The sequence below is a fragment of the Parus major genome, chromosome 4, assembly GCF_001522545.3.
Source record: "Parus major isolate Abel chromosome 4, Parus_major1.1, whole genome shotgun sequence".
Lineage (NCBI taxonomy): Eukaryota > Metazoa > Chordata > Aves > Passeriformes > Paridae > Parus > Parus major.
This window is the reverse complement of record NC_031771.1, coordinates 43,665,434-43,685,048: the sequence shown is the minus strand read 5'-3', so window position 1 is coordinate 43,685,048 and position 19,615 is coordinate 43,665,434. Positions and strand designations below refer to the sequence as shown.

Genomic DNA, 19,615 nt, shown 5'->3' with positions numbered 1-19,615 from the left:
AAACCAAGCATATCTTAGAGACATCGGACTCAGAGTCATGTGGAAAAAATTCATTGATGAGGGGAGAGGAAGCCTGAGAGAAGGGGAAATTATAGATCATCTTTCTGTATGGAAGGCTAGACGGAAGGAAAAGACACGGACACATCAAAGATGCAGTAACAGATTTCGATCGTTTGGATAATGCCCACTACAGGATAAAGTTCTCATGAGCCTTGGTGTCAGGCATATTGATTAGACGAGAATATAAATCAGAGGAAAAAATTACGCAGACAGAAAACCAAAATTAACCTGTGGAAGGAAGTAGCTTGAAAAAAAAATCTAGACTTCAATTCTTTTCAAGCCTGATCAACATCTCCATCATTTGTACTATTTCCCCCAGTCTAAAACTCTCAATTCCACTAAAAAGCACTCTGTTGGCTAATCTGCAGCTGTTGGTGTCAGGACATATTTTGAGTCACGGTTAGAAGTCAATAAAGAAACACCAAAGAGGGTTTGGCCATACTATTCAAAATACACCAGTCAATATAAGTCACAATTTTCTTCATACTTTCATTTTGGATCCAGTTCACTTGGTTTTGTTTTTAAATCAGACAGTTAAAGTTTGTTTGTTTGTTTGTTTTTAATGTCTTTTTCCTTAATATTTCCTTTCCTTTAATATTTTTCCTTCAAGACTCCTAAAAATGCTTATCTTTTAGACATTTGTCCTCCATTTGCCATTGCAAACAGTGAGACAATGAAAGCATTTAATTTCTTTGACAATTTCAAGCTCTTCAGTGTCTGAATGATTCTTCCCATCTATTGGAGACCCCTGCTATCTCGTCCTTACTCTGGACTCTCCTATTCTGGACACAGTAGAAATTACTGTTTATACAACATCACCTCCCATATCATATATTTCCTCTCATATTCCACCTTTATCTTCTTTTCACTTTCTGTACAGCTTCATCCTACAATTTCTACAACCTTGTAATGTTAATGCAGCTCATATTTTCAGATAGAGCTTTTGTATCCCTATTTGTATACTTTCTCCTCTAACCAAGATCTCAAACATGATCTAACAATTATGACATATAATGAGTGCGTATTACCTTTCAATCATTAGTGCAATTTACTCTTCAACACATCCCACCTTGCTTGTGATTCTGCTATTTTATCTTACTCAGATTTCATCCAACTTCTCTGCACTTAATGGCTTATGGTTTAGGTAAGATTTTTGAAAATTATTTACACAATAATTTTAAAAATACTTACAAGGGTATAAGCTATTCAGATACAAATAATTACAGCCTAATTTAAAATTTATAGTGACTGGGGGTGCTTTCTTTGGACTAATATCTTAGTTCTAAAGAACCATTACACTTTTATGTCACTTGACCCTCAGCTCCATTTTTTTTCCTTCATGGAATGCTGAAACACTTAGAACACAAATACTGCATATGTACCTTTATCTAAATAACAAATCAAACACTTGTTTTAATCAGACTACCTTGTCATCCTCCCAAAATTCAGTCTATCTAAATGACTCACATGTTTCATATGCAGTTAAAATTGTAGATGTTAACAAAAGATCATTCTTAACTTAATTTTCCTACATCTTTTGAATGACTAACTGACTATTTGAGACTGCCATACCAAGATTTAACATCTTTCATTGTATATCCAAAATGAGACATCCAGTTCTAAAAGGCATCTATCTCATTAGAAGGCCACTATTTTACTAAGCATTAGTTGGATGCCTTGAATCAGAGGTCAGAGGTTTGTGAAAAGTTGCAGAACCTCTCTGACCATGGGTAATTAAGTGAATTCTTAAGTTTAGCACTGTTCTCAAGATCCTGATAGAAGTAACTGCGTAAAACTCTTTATATCCTTGCATGTAGGGGTAAAAGTTAGCCATAGACTACATGGACAATTTTTTTCAGAATTTCAGAATACCAGCAGACCGTATTCAAATCAACAGGAGGGGTACATGTCAAATGACTTTTTAAAAGCTATTACTTTGGCTTATCTTGAATTTCAATCTTGAGGCTAGACAGCTTCTCTACTGAGAGCATCTTTCAAGCATGTGCTGAAGTGCTGTCTGAATAGGAATGAAGTTAGCATATGCTCAAGTGTTGTTCTAAATAGTTGCCTTCCCTTTTTAAATATGTCACTCTCTTGACGTCTGTAGCTTCTTGAGATTTAATGTGAATCAAGACACATTGTCACCATAACACTGGAAAAATAAGAAAATTGTTAAAGAGACATCTGTAAATGAAGAAGATTCCAAATTCTTCATGGCAAGCAAAGTGGAGTGAAAGAAATTTAACACAATGAATGAAGAAGAGCTGAACATCTACTCATCTGTGGATCCTGCTAGGATTCTCTTCAATTGCACATATTCCTTCTGTATTTATTCAGGTACATTTGCACAAAATCAAAACAGTACTTTAAACTTCCACTGAAACTGATTCTTAAGAAGAAACATCATGTACAAAATACATGTCAACTGCCTCTGATTAGCTCAAAACTTCTTCAGAATAACAGACACAATTCACTTCTGCAACTTCATTAAATAATTTTAACTGCATATGAGTAACTTCAATAATGATACCATGAATAAAAAAGAAGTTGTAGTCAGTACACATGGTTCAGAAGCATTTATTTCTTAAGGTTTCTTTACTGCTGTACATCAGGTAACATGTTTCATTGTCTTACAACTAAAGCACAGGTCCTCTTACAGAACTAAATCATTATTATACATCCACCTTCTTAAAAAATAGCATAAAAAGCTGTATTTTCAAGATTAAAATTAATCTCTAATTTTTAAAGACAACATCTTACTGAGAAGTAAATTATTCTACAGCTATCTTTCTCTAAACTGATGCCAACTGCTACCATGCAGTTATTTGCCAAAAGAAATCAAGAGACCAGTGTTTACTTTGTTACTGTTTCCCATTTATATCTGCCCTCTGTTAAAAAAAAAAACAAAACTAAAATGATAAGGGGTTGCTTTATCACTATCAAAATTTGTAACATCCACATAGAAAAACAAACCCACTGGTGATAGAATCATCACTTCCATGACACTTCTCCTTTCCTTTGCAACTGACAGACTATTTACTTGTACCATGGAAATAGAGAGCTCATACCTAAAAGCATCCATTAAGTACTGACAAAGTGAAGGAAAAGACAAATTAACTCCATACTCTGGTGTAAAAGCGCAATATTACAAACAACTGTCAACAGCAAGCTCCCCATTTCTAACAGCCTCTCCTGACAAGATCAAAATGTCCTTGAGGGGTTGACCAGTGTTTCTTTTTCAAGAGGGCTACCACAGCAAATAAACTTTTGGTTAATACTGTGTCTGTAGACAATACAAAAGCAAAAGTGTGTGCAAACAGCAATACCACCATTACCAAAATGTAAAAATTATGAAGGGATGGAAAACAATGTACAAAGAAGTCCCTATTTTAGCTGTGAAAAATAAGCATTTCTCATTTGCTCGAACAAAGATCCTTTACAATATACTGCAAAATGGAAACATGGATTAAGAAGCACTTAAGTAAAAGCACTAATAGCTTTTATTTTAGGTGATAACAGGTATAAATGATCCTGTAGACTTCAGGAGATTATCAGAAGCAATTTACACATGAAATGTGTCATGACTTGATCCCTAAAGAAAGGCTTAACAGAAATGCATTTATACAGCTTTAATACAGCACAAAGACATAATCTGAAGACGAGCAGTAGTAAGTTTGTTACACTTACATGTAGGTAGACATTTGACAAACTCATGTCTCCTGAGGGCTCAGTAACAGTGACAGCCTAAGACATAAACCAAGTTTCTAACCGACGATCATGACTTTTCTTAAGTCAATGGACACAGTCAGAAAAACATTTCACAAGATAATTTAACTGATGCAGTGGTGCAATACTGCTTCCTTTCAACATTGTGTGTTTGCCATTGACTTTGAAACAACTTTTGTGCCAAACCACCCAAGAACTAACTTAGCCAGCGTTAGAGACAAGTCAGCTCACTGAGCAAACAAATGCTATAAAAAGCATGTAGCACTGTATGATTTCAGAGCAAAGGGAATGGGGACACCTCAGTATGACCAACCTTTAAACGAAGCCCATCTGACTCAACAGTTTATGTGTAGAAGAGGAAAACAAATTTTTGAACAGCAAATCCTATCCTTGGATCTGAAACACAAGTCAGGCAGCAGGACAAGCTTAGAACAACTGCTCTGAATTTAATTTCATTCAGCTGATGAATTATACAATTTGAAAGGAATGAGTGAGTGCCAACTCCCCCTTGTGCTCCACAGGTACCAAAGGGAGAGGTGGTAAGGCTACTGACCACCAGCAGTAGAGAAAAACAATTCATTTTCTCCCAGGTCACAGAGCGTGGATTAGCCATGAGGAAAATACAACTTATTTTTTAGATCAGAGGTAATGTATTATCGTAATTTTTTTTTGGAGGCAATCTGTACCAGCTGCTTCAGAATGGAACACCACACCCAGTTTGCCCCAGACACTTCTTGCTCAGAGCAAGTCTTAAATTCTAACTCAGCCATTCTCTTTGCCAAAGAATATTGCAAAGAGCTGAACACTTCATCAGGTCACCTCATTTTTTGGAGCCCCACTTCTCTCAGCAAGTTACTTCCAGATGCTGCTCTTCTTGGCTTGTTCTTTTATCCCTTGGGCAAGCACAGCTGAGAGCAGGTAAACTCAAGAGCCAAAGCTGTGGCTGAACATATTACCCCCTGCAAGCAGGCCTGAGCTCCAGATCTGGTATTTTGATTAGTCATTTCCTAATTACAGAATTCTTTAGTGAAATTTGAGATATATTTCTAAGAGCTACCACTAAACAAAAGACACATATTGAGATTAATTTTACAATTAGATCTATCATTAGAGGCTACTCTCCATGGTACATTAAATTGGACAGAATTTTGCTGTTCTTCTGAAACATGTGCATGACTTTACCCCTCTTGATAGGCCTTTTTTAAAAAAAGGTAGCCTCCACTGGAACCAGGCAGGCATCCAGATGTTTTTTGTTGGACTTTTTGGTGGGTTTTTCTAAAAAATGTGTTTTCCATAAGTGAAAACAAATACTAGCTTGATGGACAACCAATACTGTTATGTTCAAAACAAAATGAAAAAATGCAATGCTTTGTAAAAGACTTAAAATACTTTAGGTTATGAATAGGTTAGCATAGAAATAGGCTGTGCCTGAGCTGTCCAGTTCTCTCTGATTAGTTACCTTTCTAGGATAGCCACTCTTGAGATCTACTTACTAAGAAATTAGGCTCCTATTTTCCAAGTACATCTCACAATGATAACCATACCCACCTCAGTTTCAGATAAAACTAACACAGCAAACCCCCCCCCGCAAAATCTGTCTAGAACCTAAGAGCAGAATACAGCACCCCACCTGAAAACCAAAATACTGCAAGTACACAAAAAATATAATTTGCAACCTGCAGTTTCCCATGGGGAAATTCGCATGGGAAGTTTAAGATCTGGGTGTTGATCTTCAAAGCCTCAGTTAACTAAGGCTGACCAGTCTAACAAATTAATTGTTTTCCCTATGGGAAATTCCCTCAACTGTATTTTTCAGGTATGTAAAATTTTCAGGTATATATGTGCTTGTTTTGTTATAGCATAGTCATTGTCTCTAAAATATCGTTTGTGTCAGCCAGAAATACTGCAGCCTAAATCTTCTGAATTTGATAGCCAATTTAGCAAAATGTTGGCAAAATGGCAAAAAATTGCAGGACATGAGATACAACTTCATGGGCTGTTTCTTTATCCAACTGCTACTGACTCTCCTGTTTATAGCACTGGAATTTTCTTTTAAACATTGCATTTTTAAAACATTCAATGAAGGCCTAATTCTTTTTCTACCACTAGTCTGAATGTTTCTCTTCACAGACAAGCCTAGCAGGCTACATTAATGCAGTTTTTCTTTCATGTTCCAGTTACATTATGCTTCTGCTGTGTGAACAAAGAAGAATTCTGACAAACTTTCTCAGCCTGAGCAATCAAAGGTCAAAAACAACCCTATTTTTCAGCGTGTAAAAGGAAAAGATTTAGGAGCTTAACGTGATTCAGTTTCCTATAGTTGTATGTCAGTTCAGTTTGCATTTAAATCTTAGGAACACTATGCCTGCAAATTGCTTGTGCAAACTGAGGTTTTTAAATCCTTGTACTTCAACTGTTTTTTTCATAACAGATAGTCCATTTAGTTATTTTGAATAACTCTACTAATAAATATCAACAGCTTCCTTCAATGCTTTTATAGCTCATTGTTTAATTGCCTATGTCAGTTAGAGAGAAACTACAAGCTTCCCTATGAAAATTAGGATTAAATTTTCTTAAATATTGTTAAACCAGCTGTAATGCTAAACTTTTTTCAACCATGCAAAATGTTCATGTTCTACTGCAAATTTTTTTATACCCTAGAATCAAAGAACTATTGGTAGAAAGAGTCCTTTGGAGGTCTCCACCCAACTTGCTGCTCTGAGAGATTGCTGCCAGCATGTTGTCATCCATTACTGCCTGGAAAAGGATCCCACAGCCAGTGCAGGAAATGGGTTCTGCACTACCCATCCAGTGAAAAAGATTTTCCTAATTTCTGGTATGGAGTTCTTCTATTTTATTTCACTGGAGTGTATAATTTTTTTCAATTAGCAGTCATAATAAAGAAATACAGATTTTGTGTACGGATTAACAACCAGATTAATCTTTAGCTGTATTTGGCTGCTTATCACTTTCTCAAATTCCCATCCCAACAATGACTTCAAACTATGGTACTCATTATGTTGTCCTTGAATTTCACATGATTGTGAAAGAGGACAGTGACTGCAAATCACTTAGCTGTATCAACAATCTGACTTTCCAATATTTCAACAAGGGTTTAGAAGTTACCATTTTATATTAATGATCATTCTATACCCACACCTGGCTTGCACTCTTATGTGTTATAATCCATAACAGACCTTGCAGAAGCACAAAACAGAAAAACTTTAATCAATCATAAAATCACATACTGCTACCAGATGTAAGATGTACCTTTGGAAACAAAGTGAACAATCACAATGTAGAACAGAAAAAGATTAATTAACATCATCTTTTTGTTGAAATAGCCACACAAATACTTTATAAATAGTTTCAGACAAGCTGATGCGTCTGAAACAAAAGTCAGTGCCTGCAACTCTCAAACAACTATCTTCAGATATACCTTGCTTCATTGTTCCCATCCTTGAAAGTTTCACTAAACATTTGATGTCTTTCTTAGCTTCTTGGTCAATTCATGGTTCAATGTGAAAACAAACATCTGTTTAAAACACAAGCAATAAAGTGTAAAAACCTATGACGAATGCATAACAGGCGTAAAACTGAAAATCTTCTATTTTTTCAAGTTTTAAAGGGACACACATCCCAACTCCAGAATTTAAACTGGAACAAAGCAGACCTTATTTCCAGAGTTGAGTGGAAGTGGAAATCTCTCACTCTAAAGGAAACCACACCACTGAAAGGCTAAAGAGTAAAGACACATGGAACTTCAAGGAGGGTGTATTAGTTATTCACTGTTCTTACTGCAATATTAATCCTAACAAGTATTTGAAGTCCTGGATATCTTACACAGAACATTGTTTCATCAGAACAAATCTGAAGAGATGAACTACAAACAGAAGGACGGCAATAATGAGACACAAATTTATTAAAGAGAATTGAAATCACAAGCTTAGCAGGAGGTCAATGTATGAAAATGTTAGCAATGTCATTACAATTTTCATACAAGTATCTGAAGTTTTTGGCAAACTTGAAGTTACCTGACAGCAGTAACACACCAAGTGATAAAAGCTAGCAAGTTTTTTCTCCCTTAAAAACATAAATGGTAATGAAAAATTACCCTATATAGTGAGTAATGGCTTTTAAGAATCTTTTGGATTTCAGTTAATACATGTCAGAAACTTCATGGTGTCATTTCCAAGCTATGTCCATGTACTCGTAAGAAACAGCAATGATAAAACTGATGAAAACCAGGCTCTTGATAATGAATTTAGTGAAAATCCAAGTGTTTCTTTTCTAGCTCACTAATTTTTCCCTGTGAAATGTAAACACAATTTTAAATTTCTTCTAGAGAAGAAAAGAAGAATGGCTACAGTGATTATATTGACTAGTAAAAAAAATGCAATTTTAAATGAGAACTGTATTGCCAAAATTTCAAGGCAGCTTTTTTCATTATCTTTAATTTTGAAGGAAAATGTAAGTATAAGTGAGATAATGAAACAGACTCTACTGCTGGAAGAGATAAAACTCTCAAGCATGGACTCAAGCACCAACAAAATTAATAGTTATAACATTAGTCTATTCATGTTTGCATGGCAAAGATACATTTGAGTGGCTAAATTCCTGGCCTGATATTTAGGATATTGCTTATGTTCTTCTGTGCCAATCTGAAAAACCAAAATCATTTTCAAGGGAAAATAATATTTTAATAACATCTTGAATTCTTTTTTATTTTTCATGGCAAGAATACCCTAAAAATGTCCCATGGGTCCAGTGCCGCTATTACTCCTTACACAACTGAGTCTACTCCAACTTGTATGAGTAATTAAACACAGATTGAGCTAAAAGACAAAATGATTTATTAGATCACTGCTGGAAATACTGGGGATTAGGAAGACTCAAGCTTATGGACTGACTTGGGATGCAGTTACTGGATACCCTAACTTCAGCAGAAAAAAATGTCTTTAATATGAGCAGCAGATAGAGAGGCAGAGATAGAGAGACATGGAATTTCTTGTTTCTGCACCACTTGTGATATATTGCATTCAGCTATCCCCACAGTAGTTTTCATACTGCTCTTTCCTACCAAACAGAAAGGTGTCTCTGACCCTCTCTGTAGTAGCACTGGCAGAACACAAAATTCTGTGTAGTGGAATTCCAGTAGTGGCAGAACCCCAAATACACAGTAAGAAATGCTGGGCAGTGACAAAGAGATTTATTTCATGTATAAATTGAATATAGATAAGTGATAACAGAATTAGGGTAACATCTAGGCTGAATGGAAGATTGAAAAGAAACTAAGCCACTTAGTTTCAAAGATGCACTATTATAAGGTGAAAATACCCAAGGTTCCTCTGCGCTTAGGGAGAGTAAAAGAAGCAAGCAAGCAAACATAAACCCTGTGCTTTTTGAAACTCTGACACAGTAACTCTCTTTTACCAAAACACTTTTCTACTTCATTCTTTAAAGCAACCGTTTAGGGCTCGGGAAGTATTCACCCTCTTCCACACTTACGCAAGTGACCGTGTTTCGCTCCCCGGGAGCGTCCGTGTCCCCGCTCCTGGCTCCATTCCAGGCCCCGCTCTTTCCCCGTTCCAGGCTGCGCTCCTGTCCCGCTCCAGGCCCCACTCCCGCTCCTCTCCGGCTCCGCTCCTGCCCCGCTCCAAGCCCCACTCCCGCTCCTCTCCGGCTCCGCTCCTGTCCCGCTCCAGGCCCCACTCCCGCTCCTCTCCGGCTCCGCTCCTGCCCCGCTCCAAGCCCCTCACCGACCCCGCTCTGGCCCCGCAGAGCGCAGGAGCCGCGTTCGCGGCGCCCTCTGGCGGCAGTGCGGGGGCAGGAGCGCATCCGGGGCCGCGCTGACGGACCTGTCCGGCCAGCGCTGAGGGACCTGTCCGGCCAGCGCTGAGGGACCTGTCCGGCCAGCGCTGAGGGACCTGTCCGGCCAGCGCTGAGGGAGGGACCTGTCCGGCCAGCGCTGAGAGACCCGTCCGGCCAGCGCTGAGGGAGGGACCTGTCCGGCCAGCGCTGAGGGAGGGACCTGTCCGGCCAGCGCTGAGGGAGGGACCTGTCCGGCCAGCGCTGAGAGACCTGTCCGGCCAGCGCTGAGGGACCTGTCCAGCTCCACGCTGAGGGACCTGTCCAGCTCCACGCTGAGGGGCCTGTCCGGCCCGCGCAGCCCCTCACAGCCGGCGCGGCCATGGGGATGCCGGGCACGAGCGGACATGGCTGGAGTTCAGGCTTGGCCATGCTACTTTTCACGTTAAGATTTGGCCACCGGCATAGCACCGCCGCTGAAATCGTTTTTGCGAAATGGCAAGGCGTTACTAGACTGTCTGCTAGGGCAGATCTATGGGAGAGTGGGTACAAAAAAAAATTAAAAAAACAAACCGGATCTTAAATATACACATGCAAATTCACCAGTGAGTGGAAGAAACAAAATGAGACACTAATACTTCCTGTCCCAGTGTATATTCCAATCATCTACAGAATGTTTTTCTAGTAAGAATGTCAGCCCTCGCTCTCTCTCCTTCCTCCTGTCTCCCCAAATCATCCATTACAAAACAGGGAGTCTGCTTTGTTTGAATCAAGTCCCCCATTTTACTGCCTAAGAGCAGTCTAGTTTTATTTCACAGAGAGAAAAGTACCAATAAAATCAACTAAATTGTATTAATATTTCCTTGGGAAACCATGCTTTATTCTTTACAATAGTTACTATTTAATATGTGATCTTTTTTCTGTTAAGCATTGATTGACAGGTGAACAGAACTGCATATACTTCTAAATTCTGTGAATAAACACTACTGAACCTATTGATTCACCTAAGACTCCCATCCTGATGTTTTTGCTATCAGAAAACTTTACAGTTTTCATGACTTAGGACCATGGCCCATGCCTCCAGAAAACATTTAGATATGAGATCACACAAACTCAAATTCCTCAATAGAAGAACATAGTCCTTCAGTTGCTTTGCAACAGAGAGTTAACACAGGATATATTTAACTCAGAAGCTGACCTTTGGTAGGGACCAGCATTATATATTCAAGAAAAATTCTAATAATATTCAGCAAATGTATGGAACAGCCACAGGACTATAACAACAACTTTTGGCAACATAAAATCTTGAACCTTCACAAGTCAGAAGTTGCCAGTGGACTATTGTTTCTATGAGCCCCAACAGATCATCCCCTCACAAAGTTCTCCAAGCATTTCCATGCTTTCTGGTTTTTCCATCATTCTGTGGCAATAAGTTCCATGAGGTCTCCTTTTTATTTTAGCTTACTGCCTGACAGGCCAAAAAAAAAAAAAAAAAAAAAAAAAAAAAAAAAAAAAAAAAAAAAAGGCAACTCCTCATATAATACAAAACTGTTCTATTTCACCTAGACACTCAAAACGGTCTGAATATCCACCACAACAACTTCTTCATAAGCCAGAATGAATTTTCCAGAGGGAAAACAGGGTCTTCCTTCTACTTAGTGCCTCCCCACATCTAAGTATTTCCATGTCTTTATTGGTATGGTTGCCTGCTATTTTTCAATTCTAGTTATCTTTCTGAAGTTATACACTGATGTAGCAAGATTTTTCATGTTGTTCATTGTAGACTTCATGATGAGGGCTCTCATGGAGACAGAATGCTGATTACAGCAAACCATCAGGTCCTTATTTTGGTGGCAACATTAGCTGAAAGTCCAGCATTGTATTGGATAGAGTTAGCATTGTTTCCCACTCTCCAGCATTTTTTTGCATCTATTGGCACAGTCTTTTTAACATTTTTATCAGTCACTGTCTCCACTATGAAACCTTTATGTGGTTCCCAGCTATTCATTTTAGCCAGCTAAATCTGGACTAGCAGAAATGTTATTATTTGACTATTTTCTGATTTCCCTGATCAAAAAACACTGCCTGTCTGTAAGACTCCATCAGCAGCCTTCACTCTGGAGCCTAGCCATTCATTCTTATTTTCCCTTCTGTCTTTTAACGAACGCATAGTCTGTGACAAGAGCGTCTGTAAGACTTCTTGGTGAATTTTCTTCTTAACAGCATTTTGAAAAGCCAAGTATGTTGTGTTACCCAGCATTTTCACTGTCTCCTTCAAAGAACTTTCTAATATATTTGTGAGGCATTGCTTCCCCTTGTAAAATGGAAATAAAATACTTAATCTCTTCTTTATTGTATCATTAATTTCTATTGGAATGACTATTTCCTATTTCATTAAAATCTATTCTTTGCTAGAATTTCTGCCAAAGAACTTCCTTCTGCTTCAAGGACTTCTTAAATAATTGATGTCATATGGTCCAAATTTCATTCCCCTCCAGTTACGAACCCAGCAACATCTTACTTGTGTTTGTTTAAAGTCCTGACTAAATACCATATGGTCACAATATTTATCATTTCTCTTATTAAGGTCTTTGATTGAAGCTGTGGTCCACCAGTAAAGCAAATCCACACTAGGGATACTAGCATCAGACCAAAAACTTAACAGTTACATGCATGCCAGTCCAAATGTGTTCACAGAATTTTGTCTCATTGGCTTTGAACTGGCAGTCTCTATATGTCATGACATATCATTTATCTTTTATTGTACTGCATAAAATCAGCATAAAGTCCAAGTTATGCATGTTTACTAAATGAACAGAAATGTACTCACCTACTGACATTTGCACCAGTTGAAACTTGTACTGACAGATGATCTGGTAGTGTGCATTGATGATGATGAGACATCAGCCTCACACTTATTTAGAGGTTAATATCCTTATAAGATATGCTTTAAAAACTCAAAGCTGCATTTTACATGGTTTCAAAAGTTATGTCAATTCATGGGAAGATGAATGAATGCTTATCAGGACTCACTGCAGATCACTGGAATCTGCTACCACATAGCATTCAAGTGTCTCAGCATGCCAGCCCTATTTTATTCCTCTTCAGGCATGTGCTAATGTTCACAGCTGGATTTAGACACTAAGCAAGATAAAAATAATTTGATCTACCACCACCAATCCGATGTGGTCTTTAAGTTTTGCTTGTCCCAAAACAAAAAAAAAAAAACAAACAAAAAAAAATTATTCCAACAGAATATTCCAGTTTCACTGTTCCAAAACCCATTTGTATCTCATCTCTGTTATATCTCATTGTCCTCCACATCAGAATACATAACAACTTCCTGTGAACACCAGATCATGTTCTTACATGTGTTACCTTAGAGTTCTCTCCATGAAGCAATCTTAGTGGGAAAAAAGAGATCAAAGAGACTAAAGATGAGTATAAGGAGTTGTCACCCTGAGAATCAGGCCTTCGTTATCTTTTTTTACAAGTTCTAGTCACTTTCTCAGGAAAGTAACTATAAACATAGGTGTTTATACATTCCATTAAAGATACGCCTTTTGATGGACGTCACTCGTGGCCAGTGCTGTTGGGGAGGTGTTAACCTGACTATCCAATCCCTGGTCATGGTCGAAAACCTATGAATACTGAAAGAACAAATAAACAATTCTCTTTCTTTCACCACATCTTGAACTGCATCCGTGTGAATCATTTTGTGTCCAACAGTGACAAGGAGATTATTTGCAAAGGTCAGGACAAGAAATGAAGTGAGTAGCAGTGCTAGAAATCTCCTGTTTTCTAATCCTCCATGCCTTGGAGAGTCATGGGAACACACAGTTATTATGAGATCAAATTCTTCTGGATACTTCTGGATACTTAAATTTATTTTTTTTTTAAATCTACATACAGAATTAAGACAATGTCCCCATGAATACAGATAAGCAAAACACATTTGAAAGTGGAATCAAAGACTGCAAGGTTATTGTTTAGTAACATACTATCTCCAGATGGTTTTGTTTTGGTTTTGGGCAAAATACCTCATTTTGGGTTGGGATCTTTTCGTTGTTGTGGGGTTTTTTTTAAGAAATCTGTGGTATTTCAAATTTGTCTTTGAAAACCTTTTGTCCTTTTCTCTTTACACAGAAAATACTATGCCACGATAGAATGCCAAATGGTCACGCCTACCAAGTATACATGCAGCCATACTGCTGTTGGAATGAGCTGCACTTACTAGAATAGAACACATACTTAGAAAATCCTAAAAGTGCCTCTCGGAATAATACCAAATCCCAAATATCTGAAAGATTAGAAATCCAGACCTAAGGCTGTCCTGAGCCACTGTAGTGCTGTCCCTTCATTAACACTGTAGTAGGGAAAAATAGCATGTGCCATACACACACATCTGCCTATTACATATGCATGTTATATGCATATGTAATACATATAAATAAAATACATGTAATAAATATAAATTATATAAATCTATCATAAATATATATAATAAAAAATAAAAATATAATTAAAATATATATATTTCAACATGACACAAAAAGGCAAAAGAGCTTTACACTGTTTCATCTATATTTTCTGAAATTTCAGGTATCTCAAATACGGTGATGGAAATATTTGTAGTGTAGCGCACCATGCTTTCTTGCTGTTCCTTGGCACAGTGATAATTTGCCAAGTTGCCAAAAGAAGTAAATAAATGAACCACTAATAAGATTCAAGTGTGCATTTATATACATTTATTCTGAGTTTGGGGTGCAGGGGGAGAAAAAGAGAGAAAGCTACATAAAAAAAAAATATCTTTTAGCAAATAGAACCTGCAAAAAGCCTGCACCGTTCAAATGGCCTATGAAGCCACTGTAATCTAGGGGAGAGAAGAAAATACTGATAAATCAGTGATTTACATTAAGTTTTCCCTGTGACCTTATTCAAAAGTTTTGCTTTCTGCTCTGGTGGGATTAAGAAGAAAGGAATGATAACCAGTTCCAGAGAAATGTATTCATTTCAATATGGTAACCTTGTGTTTCAGTAATCAGCAAAACAGTATCAGGGAATCCTTCACCACCACTCACCTGATAAATCAATAGCAGTTACTATGACATTAATAAAGTGCATCTACTTTCATAGTCAAACAAAAAAATGTCCTGATCCTAGTTAATTGTTGTTACTCTCTCTCAAAAATGCCAACTTTATTGCTACATAGAAAAACTGCTTCAAATTAGGAAAGAATTTATCCATTAAGACAGTAAAACTGCAATTATATCCAAAGATCTAATCTAACGATTTAATGCTTTCCAGCCTTGGTAAGCCTGATTGTCACCAATTGAAGAATGTATTGTAAATTTTCATACTGAGAGAATTTACTGCATTTTCCTTAACAGGTAGAACAAATGTTCTGATAAGAAACCAGTTGATTGCAGCATGGAATGTACACCAGAAAATAAATTACCAAAAGGGACACATTCCTTAGACCTCACAGAAAACACATTGGGGAACATGCCAATCGTATGATCTGTAGTTTTTGGGTCAGAACTATGGAATCAAATAAAATATAAACTCACTTTTTTTCTGATCCATTTTTTGTGACACAGATGGACGGGTAGGACTTAATACTGGCAGAGTGGTCATCCTCTCTGTGTTGTTAAAAGAAGCATCTGTAGACCACAACATCGCCTCCTCTGCAGTGGCAAACAGCCGGGTGTTGTCTTCGGAGCCCTCTGCCAAAGCAGCGTCAGAGGCAGGCTGATGACTGAGCACTGTGGCTTGAGTTGGAGGACCAAAGGAATTTTCCTGGAAAGATTCTCTAAATATATTTGAGTTCTTGTTCATTTGGTCAATGTGGGATAAAGACGTGGTGGTCCGAGAAGAGGGCTGTGTGCTGAGATCCACTGTGGGATCAGTCTTGGAACTGTTTTCAACCATATTTGGCAAAAGATCACGAGACGTTTCAAAGTCACCATTAACTGTGAGGCCCTCACTTCCGTTTGAATAAAAGCATGTTTTTTCTAACACTCCTGCAATAAAGGGGAAAAAAAACCACCAAAATTACCATTCCCTGGAAGAATAAATGTTACCAATTTGTTTTGGAAAGTCAATAATAAATATAGTGACACAGATTTTAAAAGTATTTTAATTTCAGAATTAAAATTAAAGACAACTAAATTTAAGAATTCTATCTAGCAAAAAGAGTGGTACATAAAACATAATTGCTGTAGGAGAAGTAGAGAAAAAAATGCTTCCATAAGCTTAAAATATTTTTATTGTATTTATTGTATGTCACCAAATACTTGCATGTTTAAAACTACCGAGTGCAATTTCAAAGAGCTGCAACATGCAATCATTCTATCAATGTGTTAACAAGATGGACAATGCTAATATTTTCTCCTTTTAAACTGCATCATCTCTTGTTTTCATAGAACCACTATCTTCAGAAATCCAATTCTAAAGCTTTAAAGGAATCAATACATTTTTAATATATTCCATATTCACTAATTTGTAAAACGGAAAGAGGTACAGTTTTCCCTATATAAGATTACGTAATTAAACTACTACTGCTACATATGAGTTCTGAGTAATTCTTCTCTGATACCAGATTTCAAAGACATAGTTATTGTCCAAAATTTTAGTCACTTGCTGGCTTTATTTTTTGATCATTTATTATATTATAGACAAAAGCAGACTTTGCTTAGTTGTATGTATTGAATAGTTGCAAGTAATTATAATTCACAAATCAAAAGGTCTGCATAGTAAGTAGATGTATCCCACAAGCATCTGGAATTTAAACTACATAGTAAAAGAATTGATCTTTAACCTATCAATCCAAATAATAAAGAAAACATCCTAAACATGTATAGAACATATAACTTCTTTATCTATAATATAAACTACAAATACTATCTCAAATTCTTTAACCAAATGTATTAGAGTCATATTTAATGTTAGAAGAGAAGCACCACTTTTATATTACAATATAAGAAATTTTTGGTAAATAGCAAAAGCAATTTTTGCCACTGACAGGTCATGTAAAAGAGCTTAACATTCATAATAAGCACAGTTCATCTAGACTTGATTGTAAAAAAAATTAAAAGAAATCCTGAAAACATAAAGTCTCCCAAATGTTTCTAAGTACCTTGGCAATAATTTCAATAACTTTTCTTCACATTCATTTGGTCCTTCATTAGCTGCTTGGTACAGATGGCAGGGGGGGTTGGAATTAGATGATCTTTCTATGATTCTATGACATCTATTACATTTACCAAAACAGCTGGTTGCATCATCACCTCTCACTTAGGCCTTGCTCACCCCCCACTACCCCAGGCTCTGTCCCTACACAAACACACCCCTCTGCCAGCTGCAGGCACCACACAGAGCCCAAGAGGGTATCCTGAACCCATTCCCATCACTGAATTCCTATTCTCACTCCTCCATGCAGTCTGCTGCTGGAATAAAACAGTTAACTGGTCTGAAATTCAAGGACTGGGCAGGTGGAAATGTTTATTAATCACAAGTAACTAAAAATTCCAGAAGAATCCAACTGAACTTTGTATTGGAAAGCTTTATAAGTAAGGGAGAAAAGAGAACTGGAATAGCTGGGAAGGGACAATATCAGCATTTTCATTTTTACTGAGTAACCTTTAACTATAGCAAATGCAAACAGCAAGAAAAACTGGTGAAATTTCTGAAATATAATGAGTTTAAATGAAACAGTTATCATTTGAGATTACTATATCCTCATTTATCCAGGCTGGATTGTTTTGGCTCCAGTGTCACTAATGGTGAGTAAATCTTTATGTCTTACTTCTACTGGACAAACCCAGGGGAATTTTATGTATATCTAAATGTTAAGATTTCTGGTTTTCCACCAGCAGATGTTCATAAATCATTGGGGTTTGGAGGAATTTACTGTATTTATTTTACAGAAACAACTAAAAATCTCCCACCTGCAAATTATTTAAGCAGTATTTTTTTTGTTTGAGTCCTTTGGTGAGACCAAACAGTAAGTGCATTTTCACAAATAGGGGCTAGTATTAATACAATTTGCTAAAGCCTAAGGAAGAGTGAATGGTTGTGCTCAGAAATTGTGCTCACTTAAATGTGGCTTTTTTTGGATGCCAGATATTTGTGTTCAAACAAAGCGCCGAATCTCTAGAATTCAGAAGCCTACTTTGTTTCAAGTTTCAAACTTAACTAGGGGGTTTTTTTCAGTTTTCAAAAAGTAAAAATAAGCTTTTTTGACTCCTTTGGAAAAGTGCATAGTATTTTTCCATGATTCAAGAATAGCTTAAGGTATTTTTTCACATTCTCTCTCCGCCTCCCAAGACTCATCTCTTCTTTTCCACTCAGCATAAAAATAGAAAAAGGCTGTAAAACGTTGGTCCCAAAGAGCTATTAATACTGATTTAAAATTAAAGTGAGTAGCTATTTATATATCACTCAGCAGAATAGGAGGCAATACATTACAAGACAGGTAAACTCTTGAAAGATGTTTGAAAACCCCCTTTGGTTTAATACAGTGGTCAAATAAATACTGTGAAGCAAAACATTAAGGCTACCCACTGGTCCTTATCCTCTTCTCACTCTGACTTATTTCATTCTTTTTCTGGATCAACAAATAAAAACTATGTCTATCACTGCCATGAGGTCATATACTTATTTTACTGAGATCCCCAAATGCTTGTTTGCTTCTTCAACCCATCTTTCTAACAACAGCATTTTTTTTTAACTTTTACAGTTTTCTAGTGATAACAACTCCTCTTAATAGGGGGACCACACAAGGAACCTTTTTGACACAAAAGGATTTCCTAATTGTATCATCTCCACTGACAATGAGAAGTATTAAAATTCTTTTTAACATTTTTTCCCTCCAAAATAACATCAGCCTGGCTCAGGTACATATGCCCTTGAGGGAGGCAGGCATAGGCCTCTGAGCCTCCTTCTTGAGTCACCTCTTTCTTCTCCCACATTTCCCTCTTATCCGCTTTTACCAATGCACCATAGAGAATTTAGTCACTTTATTCCAGGCTGCAGAAACCACTCTCTGTGCTGGGCTTCCACTTATTTTCGTTTTCATCCTTCCCTTAAAAACACTATTGTATATCTTAAATCCTAAATTAAGCTTACTGGATATGTTTTTATAGCATCTATATTTATATTTCAAGATACCTAAGGAAACAGAGTGATGCTTTAAAACAATCAGTTTTCTCCTAATCTCTTCAGTGAAGAGAAATTAATTACTCTCTGTTGATGTTGGCTAGCAGACATGCAGCACATACAGAACATGCATTTTATTCATGTCTACAGGTACCCTATAGCTTCAGACTTGAGTTCATACAGAGCTGTAGATGGTAAATCGTAAGCCAGATGATTAATTACTTGAGAAATAGATGTAACCATTTTCAATTTGTGTCTCCAGCTACACCTGGGCATGTCCAGATGACAAAAACATATGTATGCTGGCCTTCATTGTTCTAGGTACAAAATAGAGGTACTGGTATCAGACTCATTCATTTCAAAGCAACACTTTCCAGCAGTTTTAATAATCATTTCCAGTTCCTGTTCACTTTGGGGAATTAATGTTTTACTTAAATATGGACAGGTTTTAAAAAATGTAAAGATTTTTAAAAAATGGACAGTTTACTTGAAAATGGACAGCTAAGAGATCTAAGAAATAGTCACACTGTTCAAGTGAGTAAATTGAGATTCTGGCAGTGCAAACTGTCAAAGATTTCTAGCTGTTCAGAGCAGGAAAGCTCAAAAAGACCCAGTCTGTTTAAAAGCTAATGAAACAGAGCAAAGCAGCCTAACAAGATATGGTAATGGATGAGGCAGTTGCAAAGGAAATAAAGCACTGGTTCACTACTACAACTGGCCAGAACACATGAACTGAGATTTCTCCTGCAGGGTCTGTACCCATGACTGCACTCTGGAGAAATGGGCATGTCACTGATACTATGAAGGATCCATAGTATACCAAATAATTGCACATCAGTTAACCTGCAGAGCGAGCCAGCCT

The 19,615-nt window shown here is 37.1% G+C and overlaps 1 protein-coding gene across 3 annotated transcripts in view; it reads right to left on the bottom strand.

Moving 5' to 3' along the window:
- Window positions 1-19,615, bottom strand: part of CORIN (corin, serine peptidase) — a 119,208-nt gene that overhangs the window by 79,181 nt on the left and 20,412 nt on the right. For 2 of the 3 annotated variants that reach the window (XM_015625331.3, XM_015625332.3), the window contains exon 3: window positions 15,165-15,617. The exons of the other annotated variant lie outside the window; for it this stretch is intronic. In XM_015625331.3, the coding sequence (XP_015480817.1) occupies window positions 15,165-15,617 (453 nt within the window). The remainder of the gene's footprint in view (window positions 1-15,164; window positions 15,618-19,615) is intronic. 3 annotated transcript variants of the gene reach the window in all.